Genomic DNA, 18,365 nt, shown 5'->3' with positions numbered 1-18,365 from the left:
AATATTTTGATTTGTAATTTATAGTTGTTTTTGACAAATGTTACAAGCCGTATGTTCTCGAAGTTCACTACCTTCTGCATTGTCAACCGCGGGATCGTTAGATTAACAAACGGCCGCGGTATCCACTCCTACGTTTAGCAGCTTCCGCTTGGAAATTTCTCATCTCGAGTTTCACAGCCGGGCTTCGCTCCAAGAAACAGTTGAAATTTACGGTCCCGGGAAGGGGCCCAGCAAGTGAACCCATAATATCCACCGACGAGCATTCTTGGCGGCCTTTTGATCGCAGTCCTCTAACGGCAGTGTGTTTGCGTTCTAAACCGCGCGGACACGGAGGACCACGTGAGAACGAAGCCGGACATCTCTTGGCCGCATAGCTCGAGGGAGGATAAACGACCTCTCGCTCGGCTGAGATCGAGATTGCAACGGCGCGGCGCGGAGCGGCAGTAAAAGCTCGCGAGATCTCGTGTACGGCTCTAATTTAACCGTAGGACACCGTTTGTTCCCGGCGACAACGGCTTTGTGTCCCAGCGAACAAGAAATCCAGGTTACCCGTGTCGACGAGACTTCTCTTCTTCCCTAGCCGCACACACATAGAAGCGGATCGGTGGCCCTCGTTTCGCTCGAAGACGAAACGTCGCTTCGCGTCACATCGCCGGTTTTCACCTGCATGCTCGCTGCATTGCGGCTCGCTTCTCACGCTGTTATCGCGTCACCCGCACACACGGTCGCCGACGATAAAGCAATATCTCCAGACCTTTTAACGAACGATCGCGGAAATTTTTCTTTCGCGTTGTTGCGTGATCGACGCGAGCCGACTCGACGCGAAACAATCCTCCGTTTCGTAACGCGCGCGCGTACTTCGCGAACATCTGCAAGCGCTGCGCCTACGGTGAATAAACATCGATGTGGAAAGCATACACAGAACTGCTACCAAAATTAGAATCGATTATTTCTCTTTGATAGAAATTGTTGACGGAATGTAAGCCATTATCCTGGCCGTGGTCTATTTTAGTGATAAACGACGCGTTCGAGTTAGAGACGATTCTCGCTGCCCACGCGTGTCTTCTCAGTCCTCTCAATCAGTGACAATTCACGGGCAACGTCATTGTCACGACCGTGGTGCTATGGTGGGAGAAAGTGTCTCGAGATTCCGAGGACTAATGACAGTGAGACTGACCAGCTTCTACACTTTTCATTTAAAAATAAACTGGTTTACAATAAAATTACTAATTGTCTAAGGGGTTTATTTTCACTGGTGACACGTGTCATCACAATATTTTATCAAACGAGATTTTTATCGGCTTGAAAATTACCAAGGGCATGAAATCTAGTATCGTAGTGGTAAATGCGAGGTATCGGTAATCATAAGCAAAAACAAGGTACCTCAGAGAGCCCCGATGCTATTTTCCCGAACTAGTATCAGGGATTAGATCTCCAGCTGCTCAGGCCTTAAGTATCTACTAACTTAAGCTAGAATAGCTTATGAGGCCTTGATCGCCTACCCTGTTGATGCTCTAAACAACAGGAGATCTAACTCCTCCGAGTCTGCATCTGAGGTACTCTTGCGCACCCTTTTGAGGAAATAGCACCGGGGCCCTCTGAGGTCCCCTTGCTTTTGCATGTTTTTACCTATTTACATCTTCCATTTACGGCTATGGCACTGTATTTCATGCCCTTGATGATTTCCATGCTGCTAAAAATCTCGGGTCGTCCATGTCGTGCCCTTAAATAATAGTTGCAATTATCCAATTATGCTCTGCAATTTGTCAGATGTGGGCTTTTAAACAGCTTAAAATCACGAGTCACTGAATATCACGATAAATAAGTAGAGAACAGTAATAATCTCCGTCAGAGTGATTCATTACGAGAGAACGAACACGAAACTTTTAATCGAATTAATCGAGCGAGCACCTGGTTGCAGGATAAGCGATCGACGTATCGTTCAAGTTCCCGGTACACGCGAAAACATGCGAACGAGTCAAGTTTCTCACGAACTGGAGGACGGAATAGCGCTACGTGCTCTCACACGTATTCACGTAGTACGACTGGCGAGTAGCGGCAGATCGTGGTGCGCACGATCCGCCTCGGCAGCTCGCTTTCTTGTCATGAATCAACGATATTCCTTGTAAATATTTATCCATGGCTTCAAAATAGACCTGTACCGACGATCGCTAGGCCAGAATCTCCAGCAACTCCTTTCCTTCGTCCATTGCCTCGGAGCCAGACAATAAAACTTTTGCGAGGGTCGTTGCTATGCTAATGACTCCTACGGCTCCCGATTCAAAGATCGACGGATCGGCTTAATTGAATTGAAAGCTCCTCCGATGGACTCGATTTTAATGTCGCTCTCCGCTTGACGACGTGTCCCTCTTAAAATGCAATTTAATTATCGTGAAACGCTGTCTCCGTTCCGTTGAAAGGGAACGCGCGGAGAGAGCGTCGAGTGTCGTCCTCGCGGCGGAACACCGAAACGAGCGTAATTCAATCAAACGGAGCCAACTCCACTGACACAGGTTAACATGCACTGTCACCGTCGAGCATCGAGTCTCGCCTGGTTTTAAGATGGCATTTCGATCCGTTGATTAACGAGGGCCAATCGCTAGAAGCGAATAAACAAAATCACGGGGCGATGGAGAACGCCGCGATCGTCTAACATCGTGGTGATCACCGTTCGAGGCCTGAAAACGACGCGGAATGACGGACAAGGATTTACGTGGAACTGGCAATTTTCCGCGAGCAGCCACGGAAATGCCCGCAGCCTCGAGACCTCTCACGCGACGAACGTGCGCTTACACGTACGCGCGCACCGCAACTGCTGGCTGCCCGCGCGCGGAGATCGCGCGGAACACGAGGCTAACTAAGTAAGCTTCGTGTGTCGCATGTGCCATTCCCCTGGTCTCGAGCACTCGGCCCTCTTCGCCTGAACGACCTCTTTGTCGTTGATCACATACTTGCGAATGCAGATTGCCGCGAACTAGTTCCTCCTCGTGATCGAAGCTTTAATCGCATCTCATTGCGAACTGGAGTTAATGGTGGAAGTGCTTCGATTTGTCACAATTTTTAAGCAAGCTTGGATATTGGAAATGGAAGTTAGTCATATAGTGAAACAGTATTAAACAACCTTGCAGTTTCATTTTTTTAAAGGATTATTTAAATACTCATTTCTTTTGCAAAGATAATGACTGAACTAGAATTTCGTGAATTAGTTTAAATTTATCTTTACAACGAGCCTTGACGTCGAAACGTGGTCCAGTCTGAATGGTAGGAACCGTGATCCTCTTTATCGCCGTAGTTATCTTGGCAAGTTCTCGCAAATATTGTCGTGGCGGCTTACGTCGTGGATGCTGAGGGAAAGACTGGAGTGCTGGAGCCTCGACGACAAGGTTGGAGGTGGGGACGAGACTATAAACTGCACCAGGAGTCCCTGCAGTCAAGCGATGCAGACTGAACGCCTGCTGTGCTTGCGTAACCAATCGGATCTTACGCTTGGCGGCAAGAATTATGAACTCACGGACGAGAAATGGGCCCGAATCCCTTCTGTTCTTTGGAGTCGAATATTTCTAGTGCCTTGAACTTTCAAGACCTTTTCGTGACCCATAGATTATAAGGTAGTTAACAATGACATATTAAGTACAAGTTCGTGCGCATTAAAACAATATAAACTATCGTGATCGTCTCTTATACCAATTTGAAAAGCTCGTATAATAAATATTTTAAATGAAGTATGTAGAGTAATATGACTATTTGAATATTTTTTTCAATTATACTTATCAAAAACAGATTAGATTTTCAATTGAGTGTCACTTCAGATTAATGTAACAAGTGGGACGATGTGCTGTTCCATTCCTGCCAATGAGAGAGAACGTAATGCGTTATTCAAGTCTTGGCGGCCGCTATAACAATCGGCCTTCACGGGAACGGAAATTGTGATAACACCAATAACCGAGATCACCGGAGTTTACTATGCAACAGATGGGGGATCTCTCAAGTGCAGCTTGCACGCGCGAATATTAAACACTTGCTTCGCGGTTACCTGTACGCTCATTTACGTTCACGCTTGCTTTTCTCCAAATGTTTTACATCACCTCATAAATGACGGGTAATGAAGTTATTGATATAATCGCTAGAAAATTCTGTGTTATGTTAACCATACATAAAAGGTGCAATTTCAACGTGTAACATGTTGGTACATAATTTATATAACGTTCACTTGAATATGCCAAGTAATATTGATCACTTGGGGAAATTCATCAAGAAAGTACGAGTTGAAGAATAACACGTGAAGGGCCCGTGGAGTACGAAGGAAGGTGGGCACGACACCCACGTGTCGTCCGACCACGTACAGAATATTCCGGCGCGGAAGAAACGGAAAAAGTCTCCCCTCGCGCAACCTACGCGCGTGTAACCCGTGATACTCCGACCGGTAATGCACAGTCGTTTGCACGAGGGGAACGAGTTCCTTTCTGGCTGTGCCGACGCATGTAAACACCGACTCGAGGAGGATCAGTCCGAAAGGGTAGGCACACATATCATCGGAGGGTCATCCTCCTACCCTGCTGGAGTCGAACGTCGTGACCATCAACGGACATGCGTTCGTCGTACAAGGACGCATCGCACAATGGAGTCATAAGGAAGTCGCACTCTGAATTATGAGACATTGTCCAGCGACCTGCTTCACCCGCATAATTGCGTGCCGATCGAGTTGTTCGCGGGATGCAATTTGTTTCGTCGACCGGCTGGAATTCGACTGGCTAATTAAAGCTGGCGGCGCGATTGTCTTTGGCTATTGTTACTCGTTGATGAACCCTGGTCGAGAGGTGATTGCGAAGGTGTACATGACTCAGGGGAAACTTTAAATGGCGCCGTTGGATTAAATTAGTATCGCCCGCTTTGAATTGTAAAGGTGAGCAAAAAATATTCGTCAGGTTAATATCGTACTTCACCTCGAAAAGCGTACTCGTCGCGGATTACGCTCACGGCTGAGACGCATGTTATATTGCTATCGTTCATCGTAAAGTCGAGCAACAGCTTTTCCATGAACGTTATCGCGACAACGGGTAAGCAAGACTGGATGTTTGCACGCGTATGCACGTTATTACGACCTGGATTTAATGCCACTAACAGAGCTGCTCGTTCTGTTCGCTTCGAATCGAAACTGGAACTACGGTTTCGTAAATAACAGCAAGATTCGGATTTCGCAAATAGAAAAGAGTGAAACATACAAGGAGCACACAATATTACTATTGTTTCATTCGATCATTAATCTTCTTTAATTCTACATTCTGTCAGAAATTAAATAGCACACTTTACATACTTTAATTAGTTAGAAAACAACCTATTTCATGAAAGAACAATACTTTTTTTCATACGTCGATGCACACGCAGCTATAATTTCTTGCTGTCATATTTTTTACGATAAAAATGCTAATTCGTCTGACACACTTGTAAAAGCAAAATACATATATTATGTACTATATCAAGTAGATCAAAATGGTTGGACTCAGACCCTACCAAGCGGTTTTCCGGCTACTAGCGATAGGGTCCACTGACAGAAATCGAAGAGAAGGAATGCAAACATCGGAGAACACTGTATGCCTTGGTCATATTGGTGGTCACACGTACTCACGTGGGTGGCAGACCAAAGTGGGTGGCTGGTCGACTGGTTGGTTCGAGAGTTGAAGTACCAAAGCTGAAGTGTTCACCGTGCTACGGACACTCGACAAATCCATAACCTTTTCTTTTCCCATTCTTTCAATTTCTGCAGTGACGAGTCGACGAGGCGAAGGAACCTTGAGAACTGATCGATCAAGAATACCTCTCGAATACTTTAAGGTGGACAGAAATTAGAGTTTATTAGAGCATTCGCTTGTAAGAGAACAGCGAGCAATATGTATAGGTTTCGCAAATCGAACCGCGTCCTCGTGTTATAATTACCATTCGTTCGTAATATAACATGAATACTCATTACAAGTGAATGCTCCAGTACGTGTCCACTTTAAGAGGAATTGTATACAACTTGCGAGCGAATTTCATAACGAAATGGAACGAGTCTGAGAAATGAAGAGTATTTTCCCTTTTGCAAACTGGTATAAACATTTAAAAATTTGAAATGCTTCCTCTGAGAGTAAATTGAATTTATGAATGGAACTAAATATGCATTTAAATTCAAGATTATTCTTCCTATTATCATATTAAATAAATGCATTCAATTTTGTGACAAATCACTATTAATCTGTTTATTGCCGAATAAGCTAATTCCTATTGCTCCACAGAAGTCTTCTGTATCGTTCTCGGTAAAAAAAATGAGTAACAATATCCGGTCGACCTTAGCAACAACGATAAAGCTTGCTTAATCGCCGGTCAAAGCTCCCCTTCTCATTCAACTAATTACACACAGAATATGTCGTTAGTGTGTCGTAGTAACTCGAATAAAGAATGAATGGATCCACCATCTACTTGATAGACGGTCCCTTATCTACTGCTAGTACTACCATTCCGTGTTTACTCCCGATAAGGCGTCGATCGATAACAGAGTTCACGAGTTGATGTCGATCGTCTCACTGACCCACATAGTACTTTAGTTAGCTTATGCAAAAGCTGGAAGCATAGAAATAAAAGGGGCGACGTCTTGGGATTAAGGGGACCTAAGAAATCACCTTTTTGGAATGAGTCGATCCTGGAAATTCTCGTGTTTGAGAACGATCGAACGCGAATCGATCGAATGCTCCCTGACCCAATTCTCTGTCATGAATAACAACGAGAAGCCGGATCAGCTTTGAGTTACGACTTTCTTCGGTCGCGTCTTGAACGCTTTACGCGTTAACCCACTTCTGAGGGACCGCTGCGCGCTGCGCTCCGCCCGGATCGATCATGTTTGCTCTTCTTTATTTCGCAGCTTCTCGATCGGGAGGTTTATCAAGCGTGCATGCACATGCATGCTATCCTTCTGCCACTCGTCGCAGCGACGATTTTTTCTGACGTGCCAGTCGGCCGTCGGGAAAAAAGAGTGGAAAGAGAAACGAAAGACGTTCGATTGCACTCGATGTTCTTCTTGGACGACTCGGTCGAGTGTCGGCCGTCTCGAATGGAAGAAAGAGGAGGCTACTTCGGATGAAGGGCTTCTCCTGTCTGGTTTGTCACGATCGATCAGTTAAACTCACAAGACGCGATTAAGCGTTCCACGGCTGGCTGGCCTGTTCTTTATAAGGCAAACGGCTCCGTCTTTGTACCAACACTCGAATTTTGCGAGCAAATATTTTAGTTTGATGATCAAAGAAACCTCTTTCAAAGCTTTTCATCCTTCTTTCTTACCTAAGCCTATCTCGCGCATATCAGTCTTTCCTTTGACGAATATTTTTTTAGACAAATCCATTGTACATGTACAACATAGGGTCTAACTGTCATTAAAAGCGATGAGAACCTCTTTCATTTTGCTGATGTAAAACATGGTAAAATTCTACTTCTAGTTAAAAGTAATTTATATTGTATTTGCCAAGTATGCACCTGCCTTTAGCGGCATATGGCGACCGATTTGCATTAAAAGAGCTCCAAATTTCCATGAGTTAGGATTATCACTAGGTAGTAATTAAGCCGATAATTATGAGCCAGTTATTATGAAATTTCAGTATAACACATATATTAACATTATTACTTCAATCTAAAATATTTGATTAAACGCTTGATGATTAACAACTAATTGAGTCGTTGTGAACAGTACCTAATATCGATCCAGCGAAGGCAAAGATCTAGAAGAGGTCTGACAAGAAGAAACGCGGAGGTATGAGAGGTGAGGCCAGGTGAGGTTGTTCGCCGGTGTTATGGTATGGTAGCCACAGCTTCAAGGTCGTCGGGATCACCACGAGGACGTGGCCGCTGGGCCAATCGGAGCTCGCCACAGCTGCGCGGTTCTTTGAAAAACTCCGGCCGCGTGGTACGTTTTTGTCACACGGCCGACTCGCTGAGACTTCTGCCACGGCTAAGAGAACAGCGAACACCGTTCAGGAAACGAGCGACGTTGCGCTTCTTCTCTATTGTTACATCAGCGGATCTGCTCGACTCGAGGGGCCATTAATCTTTAACTGGCTTCTTGAATAATTCAGTTGTTCCAGTTGCGAAAAGGTGTTCGCCTGAATCTGTTTGTCCTCTCACTTTTTACGGCAACATGTTTTCCATTTATCGATCATGTCGCATGTTAATAGATAACCGATCGTAAAATTATCGGGGATTGTTCCATGCCGTATGCAGAACACGAGCGCAACGCGAATTGAATTAACATAACCAGCCGCGAAGGTGAAGAACGAAAGCCAGCGAATCGCTTTCTTCGGTACGAGCGTTCCAACCCAGCCACCTTTTTCATCGTTGTCATTGCAAACGAGCCTCGTTACGGCGAGCGATCTCGCGCCTAGCCACGCGCTTAATTGGCAGGACGAGCCGGTCAAGGATGCGACTCCGCCGCGTCGCGCCGGTATGAAATTTCTCGCCTTTAGTCCTGGATCGTTGCGTTAGGAACGCGGGATAATTAATTGTTTCTTGAAAAACAACGCGACCAGGATTATTATTTATCGCGAGCGCGACGTTGGCCGCCTGTAAATAAGTCACGCGGGGCGGAAGAGAAATTTAAAGGGGATGCAGTGGTGAGCGCGAAATAATTCAGACGCTTTACGATTCTCCCGGCTATCTTATGGTAATGAACCATCCTTCGCAGCAGGAAAAAAACGAGCGGTACGAAAAGATATGAACGAACCAGGCCGGGAGCGGGATTGGCGTGGTTGTAAAGTAGCCGCGTAACAACGGAGCGCATCTTATAATGACACGCCGACCGCGTGATCCCATAACGGTATCGCCGTTATCGTTTCGAAGGATCGGCGATTCCGCTGCGAGCGGATCGCAGTTACGTCAGTGTGTCCTGCAACGCCTACGTGTTCCTCTTTTCCAATGGCTGTCCATTCAGCTTCGCGATGACGATCATCGATTCGACGTGCGACAAGATGCCACGGTTTGGTTTTTTCAACCGAAAATATTTACCGCGATTACTTTCTCTTCCGGCTGACAACGCGACACTAAAGGTGAACGCGAGATACTCGTGCGTGTGCGAACCCGAGAGGAAAGAAAGAAAAAGATAGAATCGCAGCCTGGCGAGAAACATCTTGGCAGATACCATCGTATCGACTTGTCTCTCGTTAAGGTCTACTTCGTTCCGACCACAACGAACGAGAAACAAAAAGTCGAAGAGATGTTTGTTGGCCCGATGCATCGTGCTCGCCGTTCTGATTTTCATTGGTCGCGGGCCATTTCTCATCGGTGCTTCGACAAGTGTGATGCGAGCCACGATAAATCTGCCTTCGCATTAGCGGCCAGATAGATCTAGAAGCCCACGGGAAGAAATTGCTGACGTGAGCCACAACGCTCGTAATAATGTTCAACATATCAGGGAAACATAGATCATTGGTAGCCTTTCTAATTTCTTTGCTCGAGTTTATCGAATTAAACTCAAACACTATACTTGGTCATACTGTTTATTCATGCTCCGAATACTTCTGCCTACCCAGCTGTTTCCTGCTATTTTGTGATGACCCGTGTTTAACCAGCAAGAATAAAAACATGCCTGAAATTGTATCATTTAGAATTAACTTCCTTCAAATATCTCGTTCAAGAACAGCATTGATCTCTCTTAGAAATTATTGAATTATTTTAAAATCGTCTACTTATTCTTAAACTTTTCTACTTTTAGCTGCTGAAGTGTGAAGAATTCTAGGAAGTCGAAGAGAATCGGATGCATCCTTTCCCTAACATCGTTAAATCAATTCGTGCCGGAGGTAGACGTTCGACCGTGACAGCCAGCGTGAATCTTTGCGCTCGCGGACACTTGTAAATGCAGCTTTAAAGTTACCGAGGGGTGTAGACACGCCACGACAAAGTGGCCGCGGTGTTCGCGGTGTAACGGCCGCTCGGTTACCGGTTTATCGTGCGAGAGGATACCTCCGCGAGGCGCGAATGCGCACAATGAACAACCGGAGGCATAGGAACTACCGCGAACGGTTTTCCATAATAAATTCGTGCCTACGGATAACAAACGACGCCGGTTGATTAATATTCCTAATTACCTATCCCGACTTCTTCTCGCCTTGCTAAGCCTCCAGTCCAGCAATTAACCTAGCCACTTCGTAAACGGCATTAAATGGTACCTACTGTACTCTTCGGTTCGTTTAATCCCTTTCTTGTCGCAAACAGATGATTTAGCGTGTTATATCAGATTTTAGATCTCTTCATGATTTATATAATCTCAGTCCTTCGCTAGATTCGCTTTATTACTCAATTACAATAATTATTATCGATAAAACATCTTCAATGGTTTCAAACTGTATCGTAAAGATGATTCTTAATGTCGTTAATAATAAGACTTAAATTTAGTCCAGTTGAAACTAATCATCCTTTATTGGAAGTAATATGATTTCTCATCGTGAAACACCACAATTTCGTGCATTCCGCTCCGTATTAAACACTGCGAAGCTAATGAAGCACAGATAGCAGGAATACATTAGTAACTACCGATTCGCCATTGATCATTTATACAGAAATTATAACCACCATGGGGGTAGGAATCTCGGATCGATAAGACAACTCGCTCCAGCCATTTGATTAATAATCATAAATAATCTCCCGAACGGAATCCCAGCTTTCTTGCTATCTTCATCTTCGTCCGTTCGTAATCATTCACATTCTCCGTGCGTCGGAATAATTAACGTCAAATGACGTTTCAAGCTCGTCACGCCAGATAAGGGTTCCTTCTCTCTGTTAAATCCTCACGAGCCAGCTAAGTATTCCTTCCCCCTTTCATCCTTCGGCAACATGTCGCTTAAGAACGAGACGAGAGGCCGGGAAAACTGGTCGTAGATCGTCGTGTCGGTCGATCGCCCACGCGGATCGCTGGTACGCAGGCAACCGGCCTAATCGATGCGTGTTCCCTGTGTAAGCTCCGCGACCGGCCTGATTAATAGTCGCAATTATTATCCAGCTTCTCCTCTACCTTCTCCTAGACTACTCGTTCCTGTTTCTGGCTGCGGAAGCCAACTGAACAGCAATCGCTACCCCTACCATTTGACGAGAGCATGACTCGTAATGAAAGTTCGTAATTAGCGTCATACGGATAGGAGAGCCGTGATGGATAATAAGGAGCCGGCTCGGCGTTCTCTCGCCGCGCCGTTTGTTGGGATTCGTTTCTTCTTCGAGGAAGGTCAGTCTATACCACCGAGACAACGTGATATTAGCCGGTGACTAACGGCTTCTCACAGTCGCGATAGATCGGCGTATAAACATCTAGGTAATAGAGCGATTGCTTTGCCGTCATTCCACAACGACCACCGTGAAATACCCGTCTCGGCGGAGGAGCAAAGGTGGCTGACTTTTACTTTATATCATAATACTACGTTACTCCGATGCATACGGTATATACGATATTTATACAGAAACGACAATGAAAATTTTTGAATAAAGACGGTCCATTTTTAACTCCTTACTTGGAAGTGAGAATTTAACTGCTTTTTAAAAAGTTCAAAGATATTCGATTGATTCGAATATTTAGTTGCTAATGGGTTGAAATTCTTTTGATATTTAAATTGCTCAATGGAAATTAGTTCGATCGGACTTTGTAAGTTCATAGAAAATGTCTGATCAGGAAAGTTCGCTACTTTTCTACTGAGCGTCGTTGAATTAAAATGTCAGTAGTCAGGTCGAGATCTGACTCTTTCATGAAACAGAGGGTAAGGAAAACGACCTCGCTGAACGAGCTTGAAATGATCGGGAAAATTTCCAGCGAACGATTCATCAAATCAAAAGTATCGTTCGTCGAACGATTCTCCGCAAGGCGCTTAATCGTTGAGCGAATCGGAGAAAGTCCTGGCAGAAAAGTTAAGTACCAGGTCGAGAGAAAGAAGTTCCGCGCACTCTTTAAACGTAATCGATGAAGAAAGGAAACATTGAAGTTAATTTGACTTTCCAGTCCTTTTTGCTATAACCAGAAATTGCCACATAAAATGCATTATTGTAAACAGTTTAAGAAACCATTAGAGAGACTTTAAGAGTTCTCTTTATTTTTATCATTGAAATGATGATGAAGCACTGATTGAGCAAATAGTCGATGAATGATCGAAGAGAGTGACAGAAGAAAACCGGTGGCCTAACACGAATTTCCCTTACGAAGGACCTCATTGATCAACAGATTTGACAGCGGATAGACACTGCCATCCCCCAGTCAACATCTAATCGCATTAAATTGTTTCGCAGTCTGCCAATTGGCCACGTTCCGACCTCGTTCTCCGTAGAGCAACTGGCGATTCATTTCAGCTTGTCACTGATTAGATACCACGTACGTGCACCATTCCATCGATGAGTTGAACTTAAATTATTCACATCACTTCTGATTGTGATCGCATCATAATGCAGCAAGCAAAATCGATAAAGTACGTGTGTTATTATTGATAAAATAGAAAGTGTTCCATAAAGTTTATCTGATTTCATAGAATATCGTACAAGAAACTGTGATACATTCAATTGTGTATTTGTTTTACTGAAATAAAACCATTTACTTTGATATTTTTATCTTGTGTTTTATCTCAAGAGCAAACTCCTATATTTTTTGTCAGATTTTTCTTTTTCGATTTGATTTTTTTGTTTCGGACTCGAGAAGTGTTAATGACGCTAATACATCAGGTACGGGTAGAACGAACCCACGGTACATCAATATTCATTAGCACTTCGTTCCATCAGTCGAATAATTCTACGCGGCCACGGTCTAACCCACAAACCCACTGTGTACACGCGCAGTCCTCGCGTGTGAACCCCACGAGACTTTTCAAAGGTTTCTTTCCGGAACGATTCACGCGATTTACGTGGACACGTGTTTGCTCACTAGTCTGAGCTACGTTCCTCAGGTAAGAATGTGGAAAGCATTCTACACACTTCACATGACATCACAATCGACAGAAACTTTACTCTAGTACCATGTTATTAAAACTCGTCACTTTTCTTATCACAATATTTTGTACAGTAATAGATTCGTTGAGTACAACCTTAAGTGCTTAGGTAATCCACAATTGAACACGATTAACGTAATCAGTACAAGTAATATTCCTATAAATAAAACAATGATCTACTATCATAAGTTAATTTAAATCTAAAGCCACTTTATATACATAGTGAAATTAGTTAGACTGATATGCGTAATATCTTATCATAAGTTTGATTTAAACTGATGGATTTGATATGACAAATTCGATTAAATTATAAATTGGCTTTAGATCAAGCTTTTTATCATGTCTTAGTAGATGACTTTCCATTAAACTGTCACTTTTGAAATTAATTTAAAGCCGATAAAAAATTGGTCACCTTCATTTTAGAATAATATCCCCGACGAATTTATGGCCGAAAGTATGTCATATGCACAACACGCGGCCGCTAGTCAGATTCCAATTTGTCTTATCGGAATTTCATCCACAGAATTAGGTGAGCTCTGCTAATCGTCTCGTTCGATGCGCGTAATGACGGTATATCCCGTATTTTTGCGTTTCAACCAGAGCCACCGATAAAACCGATCCTGGTGCTGTTATCTAACTAAATTGACGAGTACCATAAACGCTTCTGCATCGGCCGGTTCGAATGCTACGGCCAATAATACGAATTGAACAGTCGAGCGAAACGATTTGACCTGTTCTACAACGCTGCTTATTCACGAAAATGCGAGGAACCATGAAATAATCCGCGTTAGATTCATTCCACTTTCGCAAATTTGTTTAGACGTGCGATCAGACAAATGACAAAAATTTCATGGGCACGTTTCGCGACTGGTGTTGTCAACTACGACGAATCAATTTTATACAGCTCGTTATGATCTCTTTACGAGCAGTCTACATGGACAGAACGCCGATTCCAGCGAAATCGTGCTCATAAAACGTTATGGTTGATGTATTTCGAGATTAATCCGACAAAAGAACAGAAGATGCACTCCCCGCCTGTTTCGGTATGATCGTCCTTTTCCAACGGGACGCGTTTCTCGTTGCGAGCCGACTGACAGAAGGTTTGCGGCAGGAAGTGCAAATCGTTGTCGCGAATCAGAGGGATGTCTGTTTAACGACTCGAGAAACACACAACGCTGGGTATAATTTTATGTTCCTTTAAAGAGAAGCCGCGGAGGAGAGAATTATCGGTACTCTTTAACAACTTGACTCTTAATGGCCCTTGACAATGTTTGCAAATTAAGTGCTTTATGATTGCCGCGTTTATCGACGGAAACTAAAGTTACTGCGGTAATTTCGCGCAATAAGGAAGTCGAAGGCCGTACGGATTCACAGTTGGCAGGTTTAATAACGGCGATAACTAGGTTATTTGTAGCGTTGTTTCGTCGGTGCGGCGCGTAACGTTATCGGGGCGAGCTAAAAGAAGAACGTCTCGAAAGTTCAGCCGCAGCTGCGAACTTTCTTAAACCCTGTAATGCAACCGCGAATTCTCGTGATATTTCGTGTCAGTTTCAAGTTCTTGGCAACTTTTGCGAACTGAGAGGATGCGGCAAGAACTTTCCGGGCAGCAGGGATCTCATTCCCTTGGCCGTGGATAGTAAGCAAGCGCCATCGTTCTTGTTTCGACTATTGCCAGACTTCCGAAGGCGCAGACATCGAGGTATTCGGGACGACGACGCGCGACGCTTTGTGTCACGGAAGATCACGGTGACGTGGACGCTATATTCGGAGAACGAAGAGATTTCCCTAACCGCGATAAAACGAGCCTTTAACGCTTAAAATCTGCCTAAACGGTCATTCAACTCTCAACCAGATTCAAAACAAGTAAAACGTTGCTAATTTACGACTCGAATTCGTTGTACGTTCGTACGACGATAATAAATACATTGTATCCTGTGCTTCTCGCGAAATTTCATGAATATTTCATAGACTCGGAAACAACTCACGACTAGGTGCGTTCAAGTGGCGCCGACAGATTGCTGTGTGTCGCGTGAAGCGCGTTCCGTTGCTAAATACACACAGCGGTGGAGCAAGAGAAAGGACCGGGAGGAGTTTCAACGAAAAGACAGATTATGCGCGACCTTAAAAGCTAAACGCGATTCTCGGAAGGACTATTTCGGCCCGTTTGTGAATTTCAGTCCGCAGCCTTGAATTCTCGTCTCGGCCGAATTCCATCCGAAGCTCGCGGAAAAAGGAGCAAAGGAGTTTTTAATCGAAGATTAGAAGGGATGAACGACGCGCCAAAACGCGGACAAAGGGGCCCGGGATATGGAGAACAGCATTCAGTGAATGGATCCGCCTTCGTTCGCAGTAATTTGTGCCCGGGCTCATTTGCATGCCAATTAATTGGCCATGATTACGCAAGATTAATGGCACCACGCTCACCGCTGCCTCTACATACATTTTCGTTGCATATTAAAAATTCCGGCATTGAAAGAGTTACGAATGCGCGGTTGAAAATTTCATTCGATATATCTAAACCTATTTGTTCCTCGCTGCCAGCGCATATATTATGCGTAGAGGGATACAATTGATTGCTTCTTCTTTCACTTGAATATTCAATATTCGATCCCAATTCGCGTTTCTTGTTTTCCGAAAAAGGAGGAAGCTTGAAAGAAGTACGTTCGCTACGAATAGCAAATAAGCAATAACGGTATGCTGAAAACGCGACACAGATATTCGGTGACTGGACGGGAAGCACGATTATCGGCGTACTTGCGAACGTTTCTGTACGAACGAGTTCCGACAGACAATGGACAGAAACGTCGTCCGTCTTTCGATTTTCGCCGAGCTGCGTGCAAAAAAAAGAGTCCATCGAACGCTTTCCCTTCGCGATGGCTGGCATTCTGCCAGAGAGAGACTCACCGTTCGAGTCGTCCAATCAATCTGGCCACATGGAAAAGACAGAAAGCCCATCTGGGCTCGATATATCGAGCCACGGTTGCTCGTCTATCGAAATTTCAGCGAACACGTATACATACGCATAGACGAACGGTTATCGCGAGCAGGCCACTCGACTCGTTTCAGTATTCTTCGCTATCGCTGGCTGATAATTAAAATTGCCTAACGTAGATACGCTTTATCAGTAATATTTACGTACAATTTCGTTTAAACAACGTAACTCGTTCCAATTTTTACAAGCACCACGAATTCGTTCATCATTTTGCATTTTCGTAATTTTGAGTTTGACGGTGGTAATATGATGACGACTGAACGACTTGGAAAGTCTGCAGCGAAAGTAGATTACACAGTAAAAGTACCGAGTGTCTGTTTTTGCGCGCAAACAGTGCCATACCTGTCACTGCACCTTATCTAATCGCTCTCAGTCTTATCGCGCCTCTCCTACTGTCTTTTTTCAGTCAAACAAAATTTATCCAGAACTTGCGAATTTTTGCGTAAAAAGAGTCGGTAGCCTATAATAAAAGCTACTTCGATAGATAATATAATGTTTCCGAAGAACTGCTTCGAGTGTATAGATCAAGAATTATATCTCGAATAGAAAAGTAGCAAGTATTTAGTATTTACTCGATTGAGTTGGATAAATTGATAAGATATTTAAAGCTCCTTGACGTCCGGAACTTGTATTTAAAAATTCCAATTTGGAGACACGTGTCAGGGTCTAATGACTCATATAATTAAACACAAGTGTTCATTCTTAATTATTATCAACGAAATTATGATTCATACAATACAAATTGATATATTACCAAGTACAAGATTATCCGTTATAAAAACAACCCACTAAAATCATTTCATTTTGTTAGCAATAGGCATGTGAAACATTTGATGAATGACACGAGTCTGTTCGCATGTTCGAATTCGTTTTAAAGTAGAAAGTTGGTTCAAGTGGCGACTGGTATCCAGAATATCTACAGGGCACAAACTCCGAACAGCGTCATGCGAGCAACGGATACATAAGACATCGTCGGCGACGTCAAGAATTTCTTGTCTTTGCTAGGGCTATAAATATGGACTCGTGCACACTAATGCAATAAAACGACCAAGCCAAATCGAGCATTGGGACAGACCCTTTGAGACCTCTTACCCATCCAAACTCCTCTGATCACAAATTACAAGTACCATATACTTCAGCCATTTCTTCAACGGTGCAAATAACAATTTTTCTATAGATCTAACGAACGACTTTATACCTGCAAATTTTTATTTTGAAAAAACATACAAAATATGTAAAAAATAGAACTGGGCATTATTGTAGACACGCAATAAATAAGGTTTGGATTAAGTATTAGAAAAAGAGTTATAGGACCTTGTTGCACCACCCGATGGCTACGCTATTTGTATGCGCCGGTGTGCACGAGCCCTAAGTCCGTCTCACGGCGAATTTAGAACGCAACAAGAAGAAACCGCGTGCGCGCGGGCGACGCGACGCAAAGCGCGGCTAAGAAACGGACAGTGGAAAAGGCCCACGGAAAGAGGAAAAGAAACGCTTGGACGACGGAACGCGGCGCAAGTACCTCATTGGTGGAACCGTGACCGTTCATCTTGCCGTCACCTCTGGTATCCCATTACCGGTCTGCGGCGAAACGCTCCAAGGATCGTTCACCTTCTCGCATCGGTTCTCGAAAATGGCGCATCTCACTTCTGCCTCCTCCCTTTCCTCGTCTCCCTCCTATGTTCAAACGCTGTTTCTTACAATTCGCACCCGACGGACCACTCTCGATTTTCGTCGGGCTGGTCAACGCCGGTCAAGGTCACGGCGCGATCGACGCTGCTACTAATTTCGCCCGAATATCTTCGAGTTCGACGACCCTCCTTCCCATGCTTTTTCTCCTTCCGTGCACGACACGATTTCAGAAAATTAATCGTCGGATCGATCAACCGTTTGATCACCGAGCCACCGTGTTAAACGTTTCGAGGACACAACTCCTTCGGCGAGGATCAAGGATTATCTTCAAGAGATCACAGTTCACTTCACATCAAAAGTTTTGGCTCGAGACGTCGGAAAGATTACTGCACTACTCAAATGTTAAAAATATTTCCAGCCGATGAATAAAAACAGCAAGGAAACATTTAGTTTCATAGCAAACAATAATAGACAATAGACAATCTTTGCAAGAACTGGAGGTAAAACGATGAAACGATCACAGAGCTAGTTTGTATTGTACATATTTCTTGCAATTTCGAGGATTGAGGGACACGAATTAGTCGATGGATCGAGTCAGACCGGCAACGAATCGATATTTCCCACGTCCTTCGCGTTGGAGCGCTGTTCGCGGACTGGAGAGCTCCGCATCGCGCGCGCACGAAGCCCATCGCTATCGCCGCAGGTAGACACCCCACCAAATACGCGGAGACCGGTAAGAAAATTTGTGATCGAAGCTTTAACAACGCGCT

The 18,365-nt window shown here is 44.2% G+C and overlaps 1 protein-coding gene and 1 long non-coding RNA gene across 13 annotated transcripts in view; one reads left to right on the top strand and one right to left on the bottom strand.

Annotated features, from left to right (window-relative positions):
- The window catches only part of by (focal adhesion protein tensin), a 132,178-nt gene that overhangs the window by 57,539 nt on the left and 56,274 nt on the right, over nucleotides 1-18,365 (bottom strand). The window contains exon 1 of one of the 12 annotated variants that reach the window (XM_026819434.1): nucleotides 17,486-18,253. The exons of 7 other annotated variants lie outside the window; for them this stretch is intronic. In XM_026819434.1, coding sequence (XP_026675235.1) covers nucleotides 17,486-17,512 — 27 coding nt within the window. In that variant the 5' untranslated portion in view covers nucleotides 17,513-18,253. Of the gene's footprint in view, nucleotides 1-71; nucleotides 860-1,911; nucleotides 2,122-2,156; nucleotides 2,778-17,485; nucleotides 18,254-18,365 lie in introns of those variants that run through there. 4 more of the 12 variants (XM_026819430.1, XM_026819431.1, XM_026819433.1 and 1 more) reach the window with 4 other exon arrangements.
- LOC113465200 (uncharacterized) lies at nucleotides 2,929-6,203 on the top strand. The gene is made up of 4 exons (XR_003390043.1): nucleotides 2,929-3,089; nucleotides 3,293-3,608; nucleotides 3,810-4,903; nucleotides 5,485-6,203. It is a non-coding gene; the product is annotated as an uncharacterized LOC113465200 (long non-coding RNA).

The sequence above is a fragment of the Ceratina calcarata genome, unplaced genomic scaffold, assembly GCF_001652005.2.
Source record: "Ceratina calcarata isolate Rehan_Ccalc_2016 unplaced genomic scaffold, ASM165200v1 scaffold151.2, whole genome shotgun sequence".
NCBI classification, from domain to species: Eukaryota; Metazoa; Arthropoda; class Insecta; order Hymenoptera; family Apidae; genus Ceratina; species Ceratina calcarata.
The sequence above is the reverse complement of the archived record's forward strand: the minus strand, read 5'-3'. Positions and strand labels throughout refer to the sequence as shown.